The 24,692-nt window shown below is 50.8% G+C and overlaps 1 protein-coding gene across 1 annotated transcript; it reads left to right on the forward strand.

Moving 5' to 3' along the window:
- The first annotated feature begins 131 nt into the window (after positions 1-131).
- CFAP70 (cilia and flagella associated protein 70) lies at positions 132-24,574 on the forward strand. Its single transcript, XM_055806499.1, has 28 exons — positions 132-221; positions 814-940; positions 3,054-3,240; positions 3,568-3,663; positions 3,906-3,985; positions 5,020-5,196; positions 5,594-5,776; positions 6,977-7,068; positions 8,153-8,252; positions 9,215-9,349; positions 10,863-11,030; positions 11,269-11,349; positions 11,835-11,926; positions 14,086-14,146; positions 15,177-15,368; positions 16,007-16,138; positions 16,661-16,786; positions 17,300-17,433; positions 17,532-17,647; positions 17,807-17,998; positions 18,939-19,046; positions 19,760-19,848; positions 20,558-20,710; positions 21,430-21,591; positions 22,032-22,121; positions 23,175-23,280; positions 23,966-24,009; positions 24,466-24,574. The coding sequence occupies exons 2-28, from the start codon at positions 818-820 to the stop codon at positions 24,544-24,546; spliced, it is 3,300 nt and encodes a 1,099-aa protein (XP_055662474.1). The 5' UTR covers positions 132-221; positions 814-817; the 3' UTR covers positions 24,547-24,574.
- Positions 24,575-24,692: the final 118 nt, after the last annotated feature.

The raw sequence follows: 24,692 nt of genomic DNA on the forward strand, positions 1-24,692 counted from the left end.
ACAAAGGGCCTGGTAAGGGCTGCCCACACCCATCATGGCGGCGGCAGCGGCTTCACGGACTCGCCCCCCAATCACGCGGTGCCGAGCTGGGATCTCGCGAGGTCTCGCAGCCTCGCGGGAGCAGCCGCGTCGCCGTGGTTACGCGTGGCCGGCCGCCCCCTGAGGCCAGGCGGCTGCGGGTTCGCGGCCCGGCGCCCCCGGCCGCTCCCGGCACCGGCGCGGTGAGGAGCTGCAGGCCGTACCCCGAGCCTGAGGGCCCGTCGGGCATGGCGGGAGGCTGCCAGCCTCGGGGGGCATCCTACAGCCGGGCTAGGGGGGCTCCAGGCAGCGGGGTGCCGTGGGCTCACGGGGGTTCCTCGGCCTAGTTGTGTCCTGGGGGAGTTTCAGGGGCCTCGGTGCAGCCGAACCTGTGGCGCAGGATGGTCCCGGGTGCCCTGGGTGCCTGTGGGGGCCGCGTGGGGATGGGCTGGCAGCCCCACGGGCTCCCATTTAACTGAAACACGGAGCAGGAGGGAGCATGGGGCTGTGCCCGGCACTGGGGAGGGCCCTGCAGGGGCCACTGGGCACACGGAGCCTTCCCCTGCGCCCCTGCGTGAAGTTTATAGAGCCGGATAATTTTCACATGAGACTTCTCCCTGTCCTACCCCTGCGCTCCTCAGGAGATGCGTCACTGACAGAGCCCTGCGCTTTCAATGGTGTTTTGACAGCCAGGCCCTGAACAATGCTAGCAACCACGGCTACTCTGTCCTGCAGGCGTTCCTGGGAGAGGAACAGAGCCGTTTCATGTTTCTTTCCTCATTCTTTCTCCTGCAGAGCCATGGAGGGCCCTGCGGGGCTGTCTGCTGGAAAAGAGGCCTCTGGCTTGCCCGCTGCTGCAGCTCTTCCCAGCGAGGCACTACCAACACCAGTGCAGGTCGCAGTGCTGAAGGCGCAGGACCTGGTAAACAACTTCTGAAAATGTATCTGCTGGTTTAATAAATGAGGCCAGAGTGATTTGGTGTGCTGTGATCCCGTTCAAGGCCAGGTGTGAAGGGATAAGGCTATAGGAAGGAGCGGTGAGAATGTCAGAGATTCCAGCAATGCCACGCGGTGGCTTCCTGCTCCCTTCTGAGGGCTTGTTCGTGCAAGGATGGACGAGAGAGGATTGATTTCTGAGCTTGATAAAGAGTATGAAAGAGGGAGCACATGGCTAATAGCAAAATTTATCCAGCAGATTGTTCTACTGTGATTCACGTAGACTGGGGAGTGCACTGCCTCAGCAGCAGCCCAGAGGTGCTGTGGTGGAATGTATCTCTGCCTTCTCTGCCTAACTGTATGTAAATGGCAGCTTTTTTAAAACAAAACACAGGCTGATATGAAAAAAATATGTATCAGTGAGACAAATACCTCTAAAAAGGTCTCACCTTGGGTATAAAGTCAGATTGTCATCCCAGCTACAGTGGTTTAAATTGTATTGAAACCAACAGGGTGGCTCTAGCTGTAAAAAGGCAGTGGCTGCAGTGTGGTTACAGGGCAAGACTATGAGCTGGTTCTGATCAAACCTTGCCTACTGTGATTTCCATGTGCTGCGTGAAACACCCAGCTGTCCTTAAAGTCTTCTAGAGGAACTGGCATTTAGGAGGGAATGCGGAGGAGAAGCTCAGCTACTGCTGCAAGCAGAAAAATGCAAATCCCTGCTTCTGCTCTAGCAGGAGACAAAAAAAGCAAACTAAAAGCACCTGCTTTTTTTTTTTTTTTTTTGCGGTTTTTACACTGTAGTATTTGAGTACCTCTCACACTGATAGATTTAGCAAACAGCATCTTAGGTGAGAAGTATAAGGTAAGAGGAAGAAAAACAGTGCTGAAAAGAGTAGACCTGTGGACTGATTGCATCTGGAATGTCGGTTTGTGGTTCTGATCGCTCCATCTTGAGAAATGGCTGTGGCAAAAGAAGAGGGGCTTGCAGAAGTGGGATAATAAGAACAACAATATGAAAAAAAAATCCAGCTGTAAGAAGTGTGGAATCTGCTTAATTAGAGGTAATGCAGAGAAGGATGAGAGAGGAGTCTAGGATAATTAATGGTACAGAGAAAGGTTAATTGGATGCTTCTGTTTAGCCATTCATAGACTATATGCTCAAGGAGACAGGCAGAAGGACTGGAAATTAAAACCAAGTGAATGAAATCTCTTTTTGTGCAAGAGCCAATATGGTACTAATTACCCCAGTCACATGGAGAGAGGGAGCTGAGGGAGAAGCCCGTGGAGGTTAGACATTCCTGCAGCTCAGGACTAAAGAAAAGCTGGGTTTGGGCACAGTGGTCCTCAAGTTCAGGGCAGCAGCTGCCCTTCCCTGGACAGAGAAGTAAGCCGTGTTTCTCCTTTGGTAACTGTCTCAGCATGTGTTGTGCTGCTGTGGAGGTGCCTGGTGCTGCCTGGACATACGGATCCCCACTGCAACATGCTGTGCTCTCACCACCCCTGTTCACCTGTTTAAGCCCCTCTGCAGAAACATTTTAAAATTCAAACCTTCTCATGTCTGCTTAAAGCAAGTGGTGTGAAGGTGGTGTAAGAACCAATTGCAGAGCTCTCCCAAGAGCTTGCTGGAGCCCTTCTTTGATTTCAAGGTGTTCTGCAGCCACATGATATACACAAGTGTCCTGTGAGCTCAGCCACATAGCTCAGGAGCTACTTTCCTAGGAGATGACAAAAGCCTCAAGCTTCCTGGAAGCACAAAAATATCAGTGGGGTATTTTGGGATCTGCTTTAGATGTGTCTTTCATTGCCTTTCCTGGGGTGAAGCCTGGACCTCTCCATCTCCCTTGCCACAGCCCTTGATAATCCTTGGGGCATCACAGCATGGTGGAGCAGGAAATTTCCCTCTTAAAGACAGGGAAGGGTGAGGTCTTAGCACAGCCAAACTTTGCTCCTCTTCCCTGTTCCTGTAGCGGAACAACCAAAGACCCCAATCGGTGAGCCCTGTCCTGGACACTGAACTGAGCTGCCTGCCAGAGGCAACTTTGATGCTGGGCCTGTTGCTGCAGAGCCAGGTGCTCAGTGTACCATTTGTTTGACAGAAAACTATCAAAAGCGACGTGTCAGTTACTTTGGTGCGTGTGGAGTTCAACGGAGCTATCTTGGGAGAGTCCTCCAAGACTGATGTCTTGCCAAATGGGACAGCAAACTATAATTTCATGACCAGCTTTGAGTGCAGCCCCGATGGGCCCAATTCCTTGGCTGACATTGCGCAAAAACCTGTGCTCTGTAAGTACCTGATGCTGAATTTCCCTCCTTGGAGGTGAGTACTGTCAGCTGCTCCGGTCTGTCTGCCTGCCACAGGAGTCACTTGTTCAAGAATAGCACTTTGGCAGCAGTGGTGGGAGGGTCTCGGAACTTCTGTTCCCATCTCTGCCAGCTGGAAGAATCCTCTTTCATGTTGGCCTGTGCTCCTTGGTTTTGCTGTTCTTGTTGGCCTTGGGAGATGAAGTAGAAGTGTGTGCCAAAGCTGACAATGACCCTTTGCAGCCCCTGAACTGCTGGTCTGAAGCTGTCTGAGAAACTCTGCCAGCTGCTTTTTTTTTATCTCTCTAGTGACAGTGATAGAAGTGTTGCAAAGGGAGAGGAGACAGAAGGAGAGGACCATGCCTCTTGGCCAAGCTGTGGTGGACCTTCTACCTCTGCTGCAAGGTACAACATTGAATTCTGCAACCTCTGTAACCACTTCTTACTCCTTGGCACTTTTTGATCTTTGCTGATGGACCCCTGGTTGTAATTTATGTCCTTTTGACAAAATGCACTTCATAGCATCTCTAGAAAGCTGGGTCCAGGGGAAGAGGGGGTGACATCAGTAGCTCAGCGTTAGGAGTTAGGCCATCATTTCTCTACAGAGCATCTCACTTTATGCTGTTCTCACTCCTGTTTCTTCCCAGGACAGTGTTCATTTAAGATCTCGACTCCTTTGTATGCAGTGCTTACCTCTCCATTAGAGAGCCTTCACCCAGAGGCCAAGGTATGTGGAATTTGGAACTGTTCCTTCACTCATTTGGCTCTCTGCTGCTTTTTAAGGGGAAGGTGAGCATGACTCAGCCACCTAGCTCATCATGGATATGTTACAGCCCTATATGTTACAAGTTTGGAGGCCTTTCCTGCTCCTATTGATGTCTGTCCCTAGTTGCCTATGATAGGTGAAGTCGTGCTAGGAAATGTTAATGTGTTCAGCTACCAAATTGCTCTGCAAATAATATTCAAGATGGAAAGCATAGTGCTGAAAAACCATAAAAAGGCAAAGGCAGATTACCTGCCCAACTTTATGTGGATAAAATGTCTCAGAGTCCATTATTGTACAAGCTGTGACTGCCTTTCCTGCAAGGTTCTTATTCATTCAGCTGGTTGAAAAGTACCCAGTGAATAAGGCGGGGAATGAAGAATGAGACTGGGAAAATGTGTCTAAGTTTGCTCCTGAGTCTGCCTGCAGTTAGCACTGAGTGATGGAGAGGTAGATATTGCATTAACTTTTCTGTATTTAAGAAGTGTTACACAGTAAGCAAGGTAGGGGGGTGTCCATTAGGGAGCAGAGATAATAAATGCTGATGAGCTGTTTTTTCACTGCACACCATCCATCCAGGTTTGGGACAGGTAATTAAAGATCACACACAGTGCGTGGAGATAGGGCAGAGTCAAAATGCGGCCCTAGCTTGGCATGCTCTGAATCACCAGGGGAAAGTCATTATTTTCCAGCCCTCATGTTCTTCCTCTGTGGCTTGTTTCATGAGACCTTGACTCTCTCTCCCTGGCTCATTTTATGAGACCTTTGGGGCATATGTCATGCCTCAAGCATGCTCCAATTTAAACAAACAAACATCACAATTCAGCCAAATTGATCATGATATTCTTTTCCTATGCTGGTCTGTTTTCTTTTACATCTAAGGTGAGGAATAAGATAACATTATATATTCTGGCCTTGGGCTTGTGCTTGCTTCTCCCTCAAGAGCAGGAGTGTTATAATTGTCTGGTTATTGGCTCTACTTTATCCTTGTCTCACAGGGTGACCTTGAAGTGACGGTGTGCACCAAAGAGCCCCTGCTTTCTGCGGTGGAGCTTGCAAATGGTAACCTCCTGAGTGTCACGCTGGAGGCAGCTTGTTCTGTCCCAGAAGCGCTTGCTGCCACTGGACCCCTGCAGAACTACATGGCTTGCTTGCAAGTGCCAGCAGCTGGGGAGGTAAGGATTAGTCCAGACACGGTGAGAGGGGTTTTGGCTGCTACACAGGGGGATGTTCTCCCATATTATGCACCGTGGAACAAGTGTCCAGACCCGTGGGGTGTACAGCTCCCGTGCTTGTGCCACAGCAGCCTTTGTTGTGAGTGCTCAGGGTCTCTGGTGTGACATATTTCTTTAACACAAAGGTCTGCTCGGCAACATTTGGATTAAAACTGGCAGGTTTTTTCCACACGACTATTTATTTTTTCTCCATTCTTTGTATGCGCATGGTGGAGTGCATTTTCCGAGCCATGCCCCTGCACTGCTGCTTTGCTTTGTTAGACCCAGCTCGGAGCAGCTGGCACTTGCTCCTGCTCCTGCTGGAAATGCAAGTCCTTTCATTCTCATGTCTCTCTAGAAGGAATTCCCCTTGCTCTTCAAGAATGGCATCCTGAAGCTTGCTGGTGAAAAGGAACCATTACCCAGGCCCAAGAAATGGCCCCTTGATAACATCATGGCCCCTGGCGCTCTGAGCATACCCAACTCCTTCATCACTGGTGGTCCCTATGAGGATGAGGATGGGGAACTCAACAAAAGAGAGGTGACAAAGGACTGGCAGTGTCATGGCTGGAAGAGAACAAGCAAGTCTTAGTGAAGGGACTGAGAAAGAATTGCAGAGACTTGTTATGGGAGGAAGGCGAGTGGTCAGTTCTCTGCGCAGTGTCCAGACACAGAGGTGGTTCCCCTGGGACAGTGGGCGTGCTGACTCACCACAGGAGAGTTCCCTAGGGTGTATGTGGCAGGTCTGGTCCCCAGAAAGCTACCCACCCCCCGAGCTGCTGGGCTGGGAGTTGTATTGCTGGTGGAATATTGTATTGTATTATTGTCTTGCTGGCAGAAAAGGACCAGGGGGTGCTGGCTGACAGCACTGCTGAACATGAGCCAGCACTGTGCCTGGGGGTGGCCAAGAAGGCCAACAGCATCCTGGCTTGTATCCAAAACAGTGTGGCCATCAGGACCAGGGCAGTGATTGTCACCCTGTGCTCGGCACAGATGAGGCCACACCTCAAATCCTATGTTCAGTTTTGGACCCCTTGCTACAAGAGGGACATTGAGGTGCTGGAGCATGTCTAGAGAGGGGCAATGGAGCTGGGGAAGGGGCTGGAGCACAAGTCTGATGAGGAGCAGCTGAGGGAACTGGGGTGGTTTCATCTGGAGAAAAGGAGGCTCAGGGGAGCACCTGATCGCTCTCTACAACTGCCTGAAAGGAGGTTGTAGTGAGGTGGGAGTAGGTCTCATCTCCCAAGTAGCAAGAGACAGGACAAGAGGAAATGGCCTCAAGCTGTGCCAGGGGAGGTTTAGATTGGATATTAGGAAACATTTCTTCACTGAAAGGTTCGTCAAGCACTGAACAGGCTGCCCAGGGAGGTGTGGTGAAATCACCATCCCTGGAGGTATTTAAAAGATGTGTAGATGTGGCACTCAGGGACATGGTTTGGTGGTGGGCCTGGCAGTCCTGGTTTAATGGTTGAACTTGGTGATCTTAAAGGTCTTTTCCAACCTAAACAGTTCTATGACTCCGTGATTATCTCCTTGTGAGCCAGGCTCTTAATCCTAATGGGCTCTGGTGTCTGCAGGAAGGGCTGCTAGCTTGCTCTGTTAGGCTGGCCGGGGTGTGGTGAGTTGGAAACCTTTGTATGACTCACATTCTCTCCCAACAAACTTTATTAGGCATGAACTGGGGATGAAGCAGGCTGTGGAGATTGCTGTCCTGGCTCTGACCACATACTGTTTCTCACAGGACAGGGAGTTCAGGGTCCGAGCAGAAAGCATGAAGAGAATCATATGGGACATTGAAAGGCGTTGTTACCTGGATCCCGCTGCAGTAGTCACGTAAGGGACCTGAGAACCTCCCTTCCAGCATGGAGCAGTGGGGAGAAAACACCCCAGAATGCACTCAGCTGAGTGACCTAAGGCATGGAGCAGCAACATGCAGGTGTCTCAAACCTCTCACATGGTCAAACCGTGGCTCTGCCTTGCCTCCCATGGCTCCTATGGCTGGCTCTTAGCCAAAGGTGTTCACATGAGCAAGAGAGCAGCTAACTGCCTTTAATTACTGGCAGCAACTTAGTTTTGCTATGGTGGGAGAAGATGAATTAACTGTAGCTGCTGCCTCCAGGCCATAGATGTTTGCTTATGCTGCCAGCAACTGGAATTGGTGACTGTTCCCTCCACGGTCTGAAGGAAGGGGCAGCAGAGTTATGGTGAACAGACATGGAGTAGGGTGGCCCCCACAGCTCTCTTCTGAGCTGCTAATTAAATTTTGCTGAATTCCCAATACAATAAAATCCTTTCACTCCCTGTGGGCCCTCATTTGTTTTCTTATTGAATAAACGTTACCTTTAATGACTCCAGATATGCCCAAGATCAGGATGAGTATCCCATTTCTTTTTGAATCTTCCTACGTTCTTGGCCTCAGCTGCGTCACGGCTGTGAGTTTCACAGCTAAATTACTCCTCCTGTGGAATCAGTCCCTTCTATCTGGTTTGATTTTTAACATTTTTCCCCCTACACTTTCATCAGCCTGCCTGCTGGTTTCAGAGTTACCAGGCACATTGAATGGGAGCTCGGGGTCTGCTTGCTCTGTGCAATTCAGGATTTATACCAAATTTAATCATGTTCCTTCTTACTCATTTTATTCCTGAAGTAACCAGGGGAGAGAGAAAACCTAGTGAGTTGCTCTCACAATTGTTTTATGGCTGATTGTGCCATAAATGCACACAGCAGTGGATGGGGAAGAAAATGTACCAAGCCTGCCCCAAAGCATGTGTGTTCCAGTGGCCTAAGGGTGCTTGCTGTGTCCCATTGGTCCGAGCAAACCCGAGGGGTGATGTTTTGGGGCTGCTGGGCAGAAAGGAGGGTGATGGGCTCTCCAGCTTCGTCTCTGCATCTTCTCAGTGCCCTCTTTTGTGTTCAGCCTGCAGAAGCGCATTGCAGAGTGCCAGTACTGGCCCGTAGAGGTTTGCATGATGTCTGTGGCCCCATCCAGCAAAGGCAAAACTAGCAAAGCTGACAAGGTAAAAGCGGGGAGGGGTATGTTGTTCTGGCTTGTGGAGCAGCATTGCGTTATCGGGCGTTTTCCTTTCAATGCCTTTGTAATACCAAAACCAGCCTTGAACCAGCCAAAGCAAGTCAGAGAGCTAGAGGCTTTGTAAAGGGATTAATCAGCCTTATAGAGCTGTTAAATAGACAAAGGATAACATTTTTTCCTTATAGCATACAGTCTCGCTGATGTTCTGTGGTAGCTTGGTGGAAAGGGGTAAGGGAAAGCGTGCTTTTTGATAATTAAGGTAATTAATTGAGGGTAATTTATCTTTAGCCAATGGGGTTTTGGAACATCTTGAAGAAATTCACGCCTTCTTTCTCAGAGTGTAAATAAGTTATGCTTTTGCACATAAACTGGGGTGGTTTAACAAAGAAACAGCCCCTTAGCTAATGGTTCTGTTCATGGTGGCTGGTTGTGTGAAAGCTCCTATTCTGTTCCAGGGCAAAGTCATATAAGTTGGTACAAATCCCTTTCAGCACTCGCTGGTGCCAGGACTTTGCAGCTGTGACTGAGATCCTTCTCCCTCACCCTCACCAGTCTGCTGCTAGCCAGGACTCTCAGACCTCATTAACTACATGATTTCTGTCAAATCCAAGATGCACAGCTCTGGCAGGGTCGCTTGGATTTCTAACCACGTGGTTGATAATTTTGCAGCTGTATCTTAAAAAGACCATCCTGGGCAATGGCTTGGTGTGGGCATTAGAGAGAAAAGCTGCCCTGCAGGGATTGGGATAAAATTGATATTCTACATATTAAATGACTCCAGTGTATTCATCCAGGTTGTCTCAGCTGTGTGCCAGTGACGGAGAGCCGCTGGCTCATCAGGTGCATCAGTTTGCTGTGTGGCCTCTTCTTAATGGGATCGGTGACCTTGTTTCCTTAAAGAGAATAACAGTCCGTTCAGTATCTCAGTCCCTTGCTCTGTGTTTCCAGGGAGATGAGGACAAGCAGATTTTCTTCCATGGCGTGGCATATGTCAACATGGTGCCTTTGCTGTGCCCTGGTGTGAAGCAGATCCGAGGTGCTTTTCGTGTCTTTACCTACCAAGACAGTGAGGTGTTTGAGAAGGTGAGAGCAGACCAGACAGCCAGGCTCTGCTGCAGCTCTGCAGTGTTTGTGCAGTGTGGGGTTGGGAGCAGGCAGCGTGGGCAGTGTGGGGTTGGGAGCAGGCAGCATGGACAGTGTAGAGGCTGACTCTGAAACTTCTCTGCCCTTCTGCTGATGGAGAAAAATAACAAGACAAGCTTTTAGGTGCAGACTTCTTAAACACAGGGGATTTCTGGGCATGTATGAGCAGGTTTGGGGGCTGAAAGAGGCTCTGAATTTTACTCCACTCCTTTCTCTGCCAGCAGCTGAGCAGGGAGAGCTATAAGAATGCTCTTCTCTCCCCAGTCTGGAACATGGGCAAATGAACTGCATTGCTGGGAAGAGCAAACAGTGGCTCTAAAAGGATAGCGTTACCCCAGGCAACAACCAAAAAAGCTGTCACTGGAGCTCTTTCAGCTGTAGCTCACGGAGGTTTATTTGCCTTTGCTTTTTTCCCCACTCTGTTACTAAGAGTGACAGTTACATCTCCATTTTCCCACAGTACTGGGGGAACAGACCTGAGCTTCTTTCAGGAGGGCAGATGCACAGCCTGTTCTTTCTGCCCACGTCCCCCGTAGCTGCCGGGGCTGCAGCAGCCGGTGAATGACAGCCCTTCTCCCTGCCTCCATGCTCCCACTGGCTGTTGCAAAGCAGGGCTAGGCCCACAGCTGTTGGTGGGTCTCTGCTTCACCACCATGAATAATGGCCTCTTGGCTGCATGGTACTACTTGTCCTGTAGCGTTTATTTGTCACAAGTGAAGTGACACACATGCTCTCTCTGTCGTTCTCATTCTCTGGGTACTTTGGGCTGCTCCTTGGTCTAGGCTGTCTTGGTACAGCTGCTCCATCCTCTCCCCATGATCCCCGCAGTTCTTGCTAGCCCAGCTCATGTACCAGTGATGGCTGGGAGGGAACAGCCTGTCTAGGTGGTCAAACAGTGTGTAAACAATCTGAAAAACCTGTTCCTTGCAATTCACTGATGTGTGTCAGGGAAGCTGCTCTGTACCAGAAGGTGAGCCGTGAGCCAAGAGTCACTGCAGGGCAGGTGGGGGTACCCAAAAAATTACAGGGCAGAGCTGGTGAGGGTAGCCAGGTTCACCTAACAGTCCACACCACCGGGCAAGTCCATAGCCGTGGAATGCAGGTCAGTGGGTCAGGATCAGGGCAGCACGGGCTGGGTTCCAGCATTTCTACCACATAGCTCAGGCAAGAATCAAGGGCCAGTGTCTCAGTGAAAATGCAGCTCACGAGAGAAGACAGGGACACCTTGCTGTGGCTTTCTCAGGCAGCTTGTTTCATAGTCTAACCTGAGGCTTCACAGCTATATGGTATCAGAACTGGCCTTGAGCACCCGCAACTACACTCCTAGGAGGGGAAGACGAGGTTGCATAGCTTCTTAATGCATTTGGGACCCTGACAATGTGTTTTGTGATGTGAGAGGGGGTGGGGAAGCCTAGTTTGTCCCTTGATTCCCTCTGTTCCCTCTTTATTTCAGACTAAAAGTCAGCACAGTGTTTTCCGGGATCTCAGGACACAGCTCAACCTGACTAAGGAAGGGTCGTGGACCCCAGGGATCAGTACTCCCCTTTCCAGAGCAGTTCCCTGCAAGACTCAGAAGGAAGACAAAGAGATAATCACCAAAGATAAGGATTCCAATAGAAGGGTAAGGTCTAGGGCGGCATCTTGCAACATGGTTGCTCTCTTTTCACATCAGAGGTAGCTGGGGCATGCAGAAACCAGGGAGTGACGCTGTGTCGCCTCAGCCAACTGAGAGATAAATTGTTATTTTGAAATTTTAGTACATGCTGCCTGAACAAATGTACAACTTGCATCCAAAACTTGCAAAGGTGTGAGGGTTATTGAATCTGAAACAAGAGATGTCTTTTCTTTTTCTTTAATAGATGTCCAATGCGCCCAAAATCCAGTTGTCAGATGCCAGTGTAGAAGCTAAAAATGACACATATCTCAGCCTTGATGGACAGGTAATTATGTATCTCCAAAAAGAAGGAAAGACTGCTAGACTGCCACTGCACTGGTGTCTCACACCTTTCACGCAATTAAATTCTTCAAGAGTGAGTCGGACAAGGAAAGTTTTATGTAAATGCTGTCCTGGAGTTCTTTCAGTGGCATCCAGCTGGAGGGCAGTCTAGCATTGGGTTAGAAGGTCTCTGTAAATAATCAGGTGTTTATTTAAAAGGGTCCCTTCATGTTTTGGCTTCTTCCTCAAAAATGCATATTCATTCTGCAAGCAGATTGATTATCTGGGCTTTCTCCTTTTCCCTAGACTGGTTTCTTGAGCTGAATTTTGCTGCCGTAAATCATTCTGAGGGCAGGTTATAAAACAGGCTGTGTCTCTGCAGTTTGAAGAGGATTTGCTGAAGATCTGTAGCTATATGCTCAGTCTTTCATCATGTCAGTAATGGCTCTAGACAGCACGACATTGAGAGCGCAATGTTTATCTTCACAGCAATACACTGAAGCAGGAACGTTCCTGGTGATGGAGATAAAGCTGGACAAGGCCTTGGTACCAAAGCGATTGCGAGAGGAGCTCACCAGACGGTGTGTAAAGCTGTGCTGTAATTCTGGGGCTGACAGCTCATTTCTGCAGGATAGAACCAGGGCTGCAGAGCAAGCTCCCCCTCGGAGTGCTGAGGGCCTGAGCCAAAGCCCACTGGAATCAGGAGGAGGATTTGGCCAGACCGCTTAAGAGGTGGCATCTGGTGTGTTGGGAAAACACTTCATTCCTCCCAGCTGGCAACTCCCTGCCATTCCTCTCAAAAAGAGAGAACACCAGAGCAGCACAACAGTGTCTGTGTTCCCATCCGGGCTTTGTTTCCCATTAATCCCCATGTGCTTGCCTCTTGCATGTGATGTTCTGCTGGTAGCTTAGGGCTGGTCACCAGCATGGACTGCCCTGGGTAGCACTGCTCTAACTTCACCATAACATTCTGCCATTTTTTCCTTTTCAGACGTTTTCTCACAGTCTTCTACCCATCCCTTGGCTCTTACATTAGTTTTCACATCATTCTGCTGTAGAGCTGCTCTCTCATCTCTCCTGCTTCGAGTCTTCCACTGTCTGTTTGATTTGAGGCAGTTTCTTCCTGTCCAGTGGTAGCCCTGCTGCGTTACAGTCTAGGAGAGGCCTAGCATGTATAATTTATTGAATAAAAAAAGAGAAGATGCAGTAAATTAATAAAGTATAACAAGTGCAGGTGGTATTTCTCTCTCAAACAGAAATATAAGCAGCAGCCATTCTTTGAAGGGAAAGTACGTGTGTTGGTTTCTGTGCTGCCTGCTGTCTTCTAGAAAGAACAGGTTGGGGAAGGTGAACCCCCCTTAGAACAGACCTTCTCCTGGCCCTTTTTATACCATTTCTGCTCTACTGCAACTTGCATGAATTCAGCGTAACCCCCCCTTGTTCACCTGCCATGTGCAGCTGCAGATGTCAGGCCTGAAAAATCAGCCCTCCTGAGTCTTGGGAAGGGCTCTGTCTTGGGGGGCTCCAGCTGCTGCCACATACACATGTCCTATCAGATGAGACCAACAGTGGATCTTTTTCTTGAAGGATGTTTAAATACATATCTCAATAGCAAACCATAGCTCGCTTTCTTGGGCTCCATCCAAAATCCTCTCTCATCCTCCTCCTGGCACCCTTCGCTTGCTTTCCACAGGTTGTTGTTGGTTTTCTTTTTCTCTTCTGAAAGTGAAGCAATTTGCTTTTCATCTGTCTCACTGGTAGAGGTAACACATCGGTGATGGATGCTGTTCTGAGGCTGGGTGAGGGTGGGACTGTGAACGTGGGAGCTTGTTCAGTCTTTGTGGCTTCCCAAGGGGTGGTGACGTGTCTGTGCAGAGCACAGGGACTGCTCACAGCCACAGCACTGTGCTGCACAGCAGGGTTTGTCTGGGAGGGGTGGCCAGGGCTCAGGACCTGGAGAAAGCAGCTGGTCTGGGGCTCTGTAAGCTGGCAGGACAGTTACAGGAGTAGTTTGTATTTGGCAGGGAATAATCAATTTGCTTTGCTAATTGCGTAGCAGCCATTACAGGGATGTGACACCTTAGCTTGGTGGTCTGGATTACATTCTAAGGACTGAAGGTGTTTATGTTTAGGTATTGGCAAGCAAGAAATCTTGATAAAAATCTCCATGAATTAAGGCTGTTTTGACACCAAGGATTTTAATAAAATCTTAGTAAAAATTATGGTAATCATAAGGGGGTTTGATCAATACTTGAAAGGTCATTATAACTAGCAGTGCTACAGACAGAGTCAGTATGGTGTCTAGGGGTCAGCGCATGGCCAGCACATGGCACAGCCACACTGGGCAATGTGGGGAACCGATGGATCTTGGTGACCTGGGTGATAAAGTGATAACATTCTTCAGAGCTTTCCTCAGGTTGGTACCTTTCTTGAGCTGTTTGGGCAGACCCAGGAGGCTGTGAGTTAAAGAAGATCTGCTTCTCTAGGAGAGTGTTTTTGATTGCTAGCAGTAACAAATGTTAACCTTATTATGATGAGCTCTAAGCACTGAATGTAGGTGCCTAGTCTTCACAGTTTATTCTTGGACTGAGACTTCAGTTTCCCTCCCCGGGTCCCTGTGAGGTGTCTCAGGGACATGATGACAAGCTCGAGCCCTTGCACTACAGGCTGCCTGTGCCCAAGACAAGCCAGTGTTGCTGGCAGTGTGTCTGGCTGATCTCTTCTGTTCTCTTGTTGACAGGGTCAAGCAGATGATTCCTCCTCGCCCTCCACTGCCTCCCTGGACTGCAGGAGCCAAGAAGGTAAGTGCAAGTTCCTGTGACCTTGCCCCTACTCTGCCACCTCATCCCTCACACAGGAGAATCAATCTCAGCCCTGCAGCAGTATGTAGGTGAGGTTTGAAGAGGAAATAAACAGAAAAGAAAACTTCTGGATGTACTTTCACAGTAGTATGCCTTGGGAAGGTGTTCCTGGGCTGTCACTCACGTTCACAGCCCACACAAAGGGGAGAGATGTAGCAAAGGCAGGGAAGGCAGCAGTGTAGGGGTGATTGGAAAGAAATGGGATGCTGGGGAGAGAGGCTACCAGAACCTTATGTTTACCCTGAGCAGTCCCAGCACTTTCTTGTCTCAGACTAGCTCATGTGCTTCATCAGACCCAGACAAACGTGAACAGAATCAGCCCCAACTGCTCTCAGGTCACCCAGAATTTTTGAGGACTTTTGTGTGTGCGACATCCTTAGAAAATGGTCTGAGAGTGCTGGCTCATCTTCTGTGGGTACAGAACAGCCGTCAAAGGAGAATGTCCTTGGATGGCTTCTGGGTGATTGTAAATTCAAAGCAACAGTGGGAGAAGCAGCAGCACTTCAACAACTGACCCCAGTGGTGATGCAGAATTGTGTTGTGCTGGACTGTGTGGAGTGCACAGTGATACATTTTGATTGTCACAGCACATGGAAGCTTCTGCCACTGAGATTAGGGAGATTACAGACTCTGCTGAAGAGGGCTGGCCCATGGGTTTAAAAAGCTCCCAGCAGATGAGATATAATTTACTTACAGCCAGTTATACTGCTATAGAAGAGACAACAACGACTGAAATACTGGGTTCTGATGGAAAAATACAGCAAGAGCAATATTTAATTGTGAAGGAGCTCTTTTGTATTTACATGTAGATATTTCGCAGCCCTCAGGCATGGGCAGGAAAGGATGCATGACAGATTAATTGAGACTTGAGTCAGGTGGAGTTTATGGGAGGCGTGGGCTCTGCCAAATAAAATACATTTCAAGGTTGATGGCATAAGTGACTTGTTAAGTTTGATTATTTGTTTCCTAGGCAGTGGAAGATTATCACAGCCGTGTCATGAACATTGCTGTTGCCATCCTAAGTGAATACCATGAGCTCTTTGGGAAGCAGCTGCCTGACCAGGGAGCAACAGACCACCAAACCCTGGAGGAACAGAAGCGGCAGCTCAACTTCGCGCTCAATAGTTCTGGCAAATATTTTGCTTTTAAAGAACAGCTAAAGGTAGAATCCATTTGTGCTTTTTGCTTCCCTGCTTGTTTTGTTCTGGCAGTTTCTCAGTGAGGAGCTGCTGCTTAGGATGTGACTTAGGATGTTGTGTTGCTCCAGGATCCCGGCCACCTGCAGCTGTTGCAGTGGGCAGAGGGGGAACAGGTTTTCCCTCTAAGGGAGCAGGCACCAAGTTGCTTCAGTCACACATCAGCAGAACTGTTCCTGTCAATGGGGAGGACTCCAAAGCTGGTCACATGCATTTGCCCCATGCTCATAGCCTGAGGAAGGCAAAGCTTACTGCTCTTGCACACTCAACAGTCTGCCCTAGCACAAAAAGGGGGTTCTCCCCTCTCAGCTGGTCAGCCTCGGCCATGCTTTGCCCAGAGACCCCCTCTTTGTGCCAAGGGGATGAGTTTTGGCAGATGTTGCCCCTAAAGGGGCATGGCTGTGTCAAGAAGAGCCAAGGTTGGGAGGTGGGAAAAGAATTCACTCCTTTTTTTTTTCACTTTTATTAGTGCTGGGCTGGATTTCTTCCTCAGAACTAAGCTGGAGCTTCAGACAAAATCAGTGTGTTCTGGCTCTGCATGATTACAGAACTGGTGGGTGGCACAGGGGGGTCTGCCTTGTCCAACTGTCACATGCCTCCATAGTATGCTGTAGTGAAGATTGTGAGGGAGAAATACCTGAAGACCACAGCATTTGAGACCCAGGAGCAGTTCCAGGCATTTCTGAGTGAGCTCTACGTGTACCTCGTGGACCAGATGCACATAGCCCTGAACCAGGTGGGGAGAAACCTGGGTGATGTGGGACACGACTTCACTGTAGATCCAGGGCTAGACACTGCGTCTAGTGAAGCAGGGGGACTTTTGCCTTCAAGGCAGAAGCAGGCTCATGCTTTCATTTGCTGTAGTTAACACGTGGGCCCCGAGCCACACTCAGGGGCAGGGTCCAGTGCATCTGTATCCCACTGCTATGAAATCCTTATGGTGGGATATGTGTGAGACACCATTAGTAAAAGCTGCTGTGGCTGGCTCAAGGTGAGGGGGGCTGGGTCCATGCCCTCTGCCATGCACCCGAGCAGAGCACAGACCTTCTAGCATGAGCTGGGGTCACCAGTAAGTGACACCACAGAAGTTTGACATGGTTTTATTCTAGGGGATGCTTTTACTTGTCATAACTGCAAATAATAGATATTGCCTTGTCCCTGTGTGGCAGAGGTACCACTGGGGACTGCTGCTGTACTGAGATCGTGTGAACAATTCTTACCCTCCCCAGGGCTAACGCTCTGTCTTGCTCCCTACCAGCTACTGTCTGAGGAAGCTGCTCCTCCTGCTCCTCCATCCTGCACGACTGAGGAGCAGCTCTGGCTCTTTGCTCGTGAAGCTGAAGTCAACAAAGACTACAAGCTGGCATCTCTCTACTACCAGCAGGTAAAGGAGCCCCTGTTCTTTCCAGCTGGTGTGTCTGGGCTGGCAGCCAGCATGCCATCGCAGTGGCGTGGGGCCCGTGTTGCTGACAGCTCAGCCAGCCCTGACTGTGGTGTAGGGAGGAAGGAGCTGAATCCAACCAGGATACTCAGGCAGAATATGTGAGGGATTTTCTAGGGAGATGCTGCTCTCTGGAGGATGTGAGATAGAGCCTGGCCAGGTCACTGAGAATTTCAGCCTCGAGGCCAGGCAAAATGTCCTAAAGGTGTGCTGGGTCAGTACTGGGAACACAGCCCTCTTAACAGGAGGCTAGGAGGAGGTCAGCTGAACCTGGAGGACATGTGTTAGGTGAAGGAGGCTTAGAAGAAGCCCAGCACAATCCCAGCGTGTGATAGACAAGGGCTTGGGGTGGTCAGAGGGAAGATGTAGTCATTCCAGAGTTGTCCCCCTGCTCCGGTGTGTGTGCTGAGCATGACTGCAGCAGTCTTCACTCCAACGATGATCTCTTTTGTCTAGAGGATAGCTCAGGACCAGCGCAACATCCAGTACTGGCTGGACTATGGAGCATTCTGCCTTCTGGTCGAGGAAAAAAACAAAGCCCAGGAATGCTTCCAGCAGGCTCTTTCTCTGAACCCCCATCATATCCAAAGGTGCTGAGTGCCTCCAGAGGGTGGGAGGCAGGGTCGGGGGTGTCCCCTGCACCACTGCCTGGGCCCTGCAAGGCTAACCTGTCTGACCCTGTCCCTAGCTTGCTGCTCTGTGGGATTGTGGCTGTGGTTCTGCAGCACTATGAAGAGGCAGAGATTTTCTTTGAGGATGCCTGCTGCTTGGAGCCATCCAGCATTGTAGCCTGGACACTTTCAGGTACAAAAGCAAGCCGGCCCGTGTGCTCAAGGTGTTCCTGTAGAGCCCAGAATTGCTTCTGCCCCAGTCCTGTTCCCCCTGCTCTAATCTGAGGTTCTAAGGGAAGGATTTTGCTATGGGTTGCTTGTCTGTTTATGCTGCTTATTCTGTCTCCCATAGGTTTGTTTTATGAGCTGCAGAATAGTAATATTCAGGCAGAAATGGCCTTCCGTGAGGCTAAGAAGCTACTGCAAGCACAGCTCGCCAAGGAGAGGAGCATCACTGAGGCTGCTGAGGGAAAAGGAGAGAAAAAGCACATTTCTGCTGGGTGTGTGAGGTCTCCCAGACCAGGCCCAGAAGAGTGCTTGCCAGGTAACACCGGGCAAAACCAGGAGGTTTTTTTTGCACCAGCAAGGTGGGGGCTCACTGCAGCGTGGAGATGCTGAACAGTGGAAGGAGAGGGGAAATTTCGAAGTATTTCTAAGAGGAGAAATACGAAGCGTAAAGGAATGTGATGTGAACTGTGAGCTAGAGTAGACAGATCACAAACTACACCAGTGAGAGACAACAGTGGCAAGTATGCTGCTTTAAATGATGAAGTTTTCTGAAAGCAGCACAGCCGGTGCCTTGTCTTACCCGCAGCCTAGCAAAGGGACCAGACTTTGCATTTAGGTTTCTGCTCCAGCCCAGTGCTGCTGATATACTGGTGTGTGGGCAGTGGCCGGGTTGGCTGGGGGAAGCGAGCGTATTTTGAGCTGCCCCTGTGACAGTCATACATTAGGGTCATTCAGGTTTAGCTTTCATGAAAGCTGTTGCTGTGACTTCCCAACACAGCTTGGAAAGCACTGCCTCACCAATTTGAAGGGCAAACCAGCCTGAACCGAAGGCTTACTTCAGAGCCTTGCTGAGTCCAGCCTCCCTCTGAGCCCAGACTTTCTGTCCTGAGTTCCAAATATTTGGCTAGGTTGCGGCAAATGGTAGCTGGCTTTATTTTTACCATTATCACCACTCCATGCAAAGTGCCTCAGGCAGGCAGGCTTGGCGTCATATGCTTTTTTTTGCCGTTTTTGATTATAAGAGAAGGGGTATTGCCTCATTTATACCTGTTTATAGCTTCACATGGCAATCTTGTACTCAAAACCCCAGACCCAGGTTTTGCCTCCTGCAAAGAAATTTCTTCCTTGTTCTGAAAATGTGATAGATCTTTTATATTTTCCCTCTTCCCTATTTCTATGGAACCATGCTCCAAAGCAGGCAGTTTATGGCAAACTCTTTGCTTGCACCTAATGATTGTTCGGGGGTTTCATTCCAGGGGAGGTTCCAGATGGCTCAGCTGGCAAACTGCCAGAGGCGGTGGAGCCTGCACTGGCCTGCGTGGCACCCAAGGAAGAGGCTACTGCACCAGAGGCAGCCCTGAAAGGTCAGGAGATGGGGACTTGGCGTGTGAAGGAGATGGCCTTGTGCGATTAGTGGGGAGGAGAGTAACTTGGGAGCACTGAGCTGTGGCCATCCTGAAGGCAAAATACCAAGGCTTGTTCTCTGTCCCTAGCTGGGGAATCTCCAGGCAAGGCAGATTCATCCTGATTTTTAGAGCAGCACGTCTCAGGATGGACAGCCAGTGGGTGAACGCAGCTCCCTCCTTATGTATTGCTGCACCCAGCAGCCTTTGTTGGCTGCTCAGATATCTCCCTTCTGAGATGCCAGCTCTGTCCCTGTGGATCTCCTCTAGTCATGTGTTGTGTGATCTGCCTTCTCTACAGCTCTACAGGGTGGCAAAGAGATGGCAGTGCTGGGTGCTTCAGGCCCGGCTGGGGCCTGAAGTTTGGGGAGGCAGGGGCTTCACTTTAGTTAACTCTGACAAGCTTCAATCATAAATTCCTACCTTTTCTTCCTATGACTTTGGACTGGAAAATTAGTGGGTCAAGAGCATCGTTTCTTTTCACATCTCTTACAAAACTTAAGCCCTTCAGAAAGAAATGCTGAGTTAATCTCTGCTTCAGCCTCCCCTGCCACCTCCTGGGTTTTACATTGTGTTGCTGGGATTCCTCTGTCCCTGGCAGGGTCTCAGCCCCGACCCTTGCTTCAGAAACAAAAAGCCCATTTTAGGACTGATGGAGATAAGTTTTCTTGCAGCACCATCCCCTGGCTCAGGACTTAGACAGCCTCCCTGCACAATCTTCATGAAGGCAGTGGAATTCCTCATCAAGGTCAATGCCATCCAGGTCAGCTCAGTGTGGGGTGGAGGAGTGGGCAGAGAGATTTGGTCTCCTTCCCTGCATTATTGCTAAAGAGCTGGTAGCAAACTCCAGCAAGCCCTTCTTGGGCTCAGAGAATAAGCTGTGGCTACCCCAGATGCTGAGCACAAGAGGGAACAAAACCTCAGCTGCCCAGAAATGGAAAACTGTGGCCAGGCAGAATATTCAGACCAAAACGCTGGTTGTGGACACAATGATCTCAGGCAGGCGAGGTTCTCGGGCTGCCTCAGCTTAGCGCTGCTTGCTAGGGAGGGAATGGCCGAGTCAGAAATGGTGCAGATGTGCTCTTCTCTGTACGTTCAGAGATGAGATGCATTATTGTGATGCTTCCAAGGTGCCAGTACTCCTTTCTTCTTTCAGATGCTTGTGTATGTCAGAGTAATTTTTGTGTCACCTGTGGAATGTCTCTGTCCCACACAGTCATCTCTGTGGGATCTCTCTGACTGCCATGTTATGCTGCCTGCCTTAATTTTACATGGCACAAAGAGTTGCTTAAAGCAAAACAAAACTAGAAGTAATGGAGGAAAATATTCAAAGGGCGGGGGAGGGGAAGTATCTCCTGTTTTCTGTTCATGGAAGTCAAATAAGTGCAAGTCAGCCCTCCTGCCATGTCCTTCTGGGGGTGCCTGTGGTTTGCCTGCTCTCCTAACCATGACGCTGTGCTGTTCCTCCACAGTTTGTTCACAGGGCGCTGGCCCATGAGCTGCTGAGCCTTCAGGGAGGTCCCTCCTGTGCGTACTACCTGGCGCTGGCCCAGACTTATATGCTGAAGGAAGAGCTCTCCAAATGTGAAGAATGTCTCTGTGAGGCTGTTAGAATTGACTGCATGGTAATTCTGTGTGTGTCCCTGAGCACGCTGTCCTGAAGCAGGACACTGGCCAAACACCACAGCAGGCTCCACCTGCGTTGTTGCTGCATGTGAACCTAGACACCATGCTTCATTTGTACTTGAGCAAATCTAATGTTAGTCCGCAGCAATTTCTGCAGGGGAGGACAGTCATAGCTAATGAACCACATCAGGCTGTGGCTGTGGCACTGCCCTCCTCATTACGCTGCTTATTACTTGCCTTCTGTAATCTCCTGCACAGACAGGCGACATTTCTGAGCACGGACTCCTCTCTCTCTCTGCAGCATCTGCCTTTCTTTTCCCTTTGAACAGGTATATCCTGATCATCTTTCCTTCTGTTGATGAGTCAGGCTCTGTTTCATGAGAAACAGGGTTGCTATTCAGCAGAGAGGGAAGGTGGGTTTGGGGAGTCAGGTTGAATGGAAGGCAGAAGGAAGCTGACACCTCCGACTACTGTTTGCGTACTCACCGTACCTGGGGAGCCTTGCATGGGCCAGGGCACCATGCAGGGGAAGGCTGGAGAGGGCTCCCAATGCAGGCGTTATGACTTGTGATTAGTTTTGTACATAAAATCTGCCCTGCTATGATTAAACACTGATCAGCTCTTCCTTTCTGCTGAGTACAGGGGTCCCTGCCCCTCTCCTGGGTCTCTCTCCCTCCCATCTCCTGGCCACATCTCACTCCTGGTTTTGTGTGCACAGAATCCAAACGTCTGGGCTCAGAAAGGGCACCTGTGCTACCTGAAGAGGGACTTTGGTGAGGCAAAGGAGTGCTACGAGCGAACCATCAGTTTTGTGGAGGATGCTGCAGATATGCACTTTGTCTACCTGCGCCTGGGCTCCATCTACCTGGAAGGGAAAGAGGTGAGGAGCCAGTGTGAGTGGTGGAAGGAAATTTGCCACAAAGCAAATCACGGGAGATTCCAGACTCCATTATCTGTAGCTATAGCCAAGATCTCACAACACAGCAAACCCTTCTGCAGAGCTCGCCTCCTTAGAGCATGGGCCTGCCCTGTTCTTTTGTGCCAGCTCCAGGTCCCAGCTGCTACGTCTCAGGGTGCTGCTGAGCCTTTTCTCATCGTGCTAGCAATGAGAGTGACTTCTACATTACTGTGTTAGAACCAGGCAGCACAGAGCCACTGCATCAGGGGCAGCGGGCAGGCTCTCAGCCCCCTGGCAGCAGTGGGGATGGTGGCTCTGAGCCCCCTGGAGATATGGGGTGTTTGGCAAATTCTGGGGGGAGAGCTGTCTGCGGGGTGATGCTTTTGATGCAGAGAGAAACCCGATTGTCTCTCTCCTGGTAGTATGGCCAGGCAAAACAGACCTACCTGCTCGCCTGCAAGAACTCTGCGTCCTGTCTCACCTGGCTGGGAGTGGGAATCGCCTGCTACAGGGTAAGTGCAATTACCTTCAAGTCATCTGCGTTTTAATTGGTTCTGTGGCATGGGATGCAGGGCTTGCTTTTACATGATCCCTTTTAATGAAGTAAAGCTTGGCTGCCTGTGAAACCAATGCTCCTGAAGGCCATCATGTGCTGTGTGCTGTCACAGTCCCAGCGTGGCACCCCGGGCTGCTCATACAGGAGATGTCAGGAGACAGCCACCCTCAGCAGCCGCCCTGGGAGCAGCAATCCTTCCCCCCTCATCCCGCTGCCAGGGCCTGCCAGCACCTCCCTCGCCAGGATGTCATGGCAAGCACGTAATCTGGGCCTGGGCTTCGCTCGGAGTGCCTGCCTGTGCATGACCTGCATGTCGCTGTGAAAGAATTGAGCAGAATGGCAGCAAAGAGGAATCTCAGTGCTTTCCCTGCCCAAAGGAATTCAGCGCCTCTGGAGGGCTGCCAAGGACACCCAGCCACCAGCAGCATGGTATCTCCCAGGGGTACACTTTGTGAGGTTCCTCCAAGGGGGTTTGGCACAGGGAAGCAAATAGAAGGAACTTGAACTTCTGTTGCCCCCTTGGCCAAATGTGTACCTCCTGGGAGGCTGCAGACTCCAGCCAGGGAGGTGAGCAGTGGCCTGGGGGCTGGCTGCAGCCCTCGAGGCACCAGCTACCCCTGCCTCCCAGGAGCCAGTGTGCAGCAGGAATAGGGGTCAGGACCAGAGTCATGTTTCCTCGTGGAGCTGTACCATGGTCCCCAGAGCAGAGGTGAAGGCATTTGTGCTGCTTTGTAATTTTGCTGATTTGTAAACAGTGTGTGCTCCCACCGGGATCAGTAGTCAATGGTGAAAGGCTTGTGCTCCAGACTGGGAGAGCTGGATGCTGGCACTGAGGATAACTGGTTGCCTTTGCCCTAAATCCTTTCCCTGCATCCCTATCAGGGAAACCCTGCTAAATGTTTTTCTTGCACTGATTTCTTCAGCTGTTAGAGCAGATGCCCATTCAGTTCTGAAGCACTTTCTGCCTGCTGTTTGCCTTTTGTTCGCACCTCTCCTTCTCTCCTTCAAGCTGGAAGAGATGGTGGAAGCAGAAGATGCTCTCTCCGAAGCCAATGCCCTAAACAACACCAATGCTGAAGTGTGGGGATATCTCTCCCTCATCTGCCTGCAGGCGAGTGCCCAGCCAGCCAGCTACTCCCACCGCCAGCCTGATACAGTGGGCAGGTTTCTCAGCATCTGTTCACGAGCCTGAATAACGTGTTGTAGATCATGTTGTTCAGCCCGGAGGAGACAAGGCTCTGGGGAGACCTTACAGTGGCCTTTTAATACCTAAAGGGGGCTTATAAGAAAGATAGGGGTGAACTTTTTAGTAGGGCTCATAGTGATAGGACAAGGGGGAATGGCTTTAAACTAAAAGAGGGTAGATTAAGCTAGATATAAGAAGAAATTCTTCACTCTGAGGATGCTGAGGCACTGGCCCAGGCTGCCCAGATCAGCTGTGGGTGCCCCATCCCTGGCAGCGCCCAAGGCCAGGCTGGACGGGGCTGGGAGCAACCTGGGCTGTGGAAGGTGTCCCTGCCCGTGGCAGGGGGCTGGAACCGGGTGATCTTGAAGGTCCCTTCCATCCCAAACCATGCTGTGATTCCATGATCTCAGTGGTAAAAATAGTTGAGGGGCAGTGCTCAGGGAAAGTGAAGTGTTTGGATGACAAATGCAGTGCCCTTCCTCACTGCTCATCATTGCTCGATGCACTTACTCCTCCCCTGGGCCACGTCCTGAGCTATGTTACAGCCCCGAGGGCCGGCACCTCTCCAGTGGGATGGTTTCCTCACTAACCTCTTGTGCCATTTCTCCAGGGAGGACGGCAGCTGGAGGCAGAGCAGTGCTACAAATACACCGTCAAGGTTTGTCCCCCTGCACTGCTGCGGGGCAGGCAGGGCAGCGTGTAGGCGGCCAGCAAGGCGGGAGGTGCCCAGAGCATTGCCACAGCACAGAGCCCTTGCCGCCTGCAAGTTTAAGTGTGGCACGTTAGAGGTGACATACGGAGATGGGGCACGGCTAAGGCAGCTGGCCCTTCCTGAGCTCTTCCTCTGGCTGCTCCCCTCCCGTTGGGTGCCCTGCTCCCATTGGTGTCCCAGTTCCCGTTGGGTTCCATTGGGTGCTCCCGCTCCCGTTGGGTGCTGCTGGCCCCCCGGCCCATCACTGACACCAGCAGGGCAATGAACGAGCTGTTTCCTGGGGAGTCCGCGGGGGTCGCAGCCCCCAGCCCTGCAGCCGGCGGGTGGGTGTGGGTGTCTGGGTATGGGTGCCTGGGGGCCCTGGGCCGGGCCTGACCCCCCCATCTCCGTCCTTCCCTGCAGCTGGGCCTGAGGAACAATGCGCTGCTGCGGGAGATCCACGCGACCCAGCACCGGCTGGGCTTCGGCAACCCGTCCCTCTGAGCCCATCCCCCTGAGCCCCCCCATCCCCCTGAGCCCCCCCATCCCCCTGAGCCGCCCCCCCTCAGCACTCTGAGCCTCGTGGCCCTCTGAGCACTACCGCCCCCCCGGCAACTCTGAGCACCCCCCGGTCCTCTGAGGCCCCCGCC

Source organism: Falco peregrinus, chromosome 5 (assembly GCF_023634155.1).
Source record: "Falco peregrinus isolate bFalPer1 chromosome 5, bFalPer1.pri, whole genome shotgun sequence".
Taxonomy (NCBI): domain Eukaryota; kingdom Metazoa; phylum Chordata; class Aves; order Falconiformes; family Falconidae; genus Falco; species Falco peregrinus.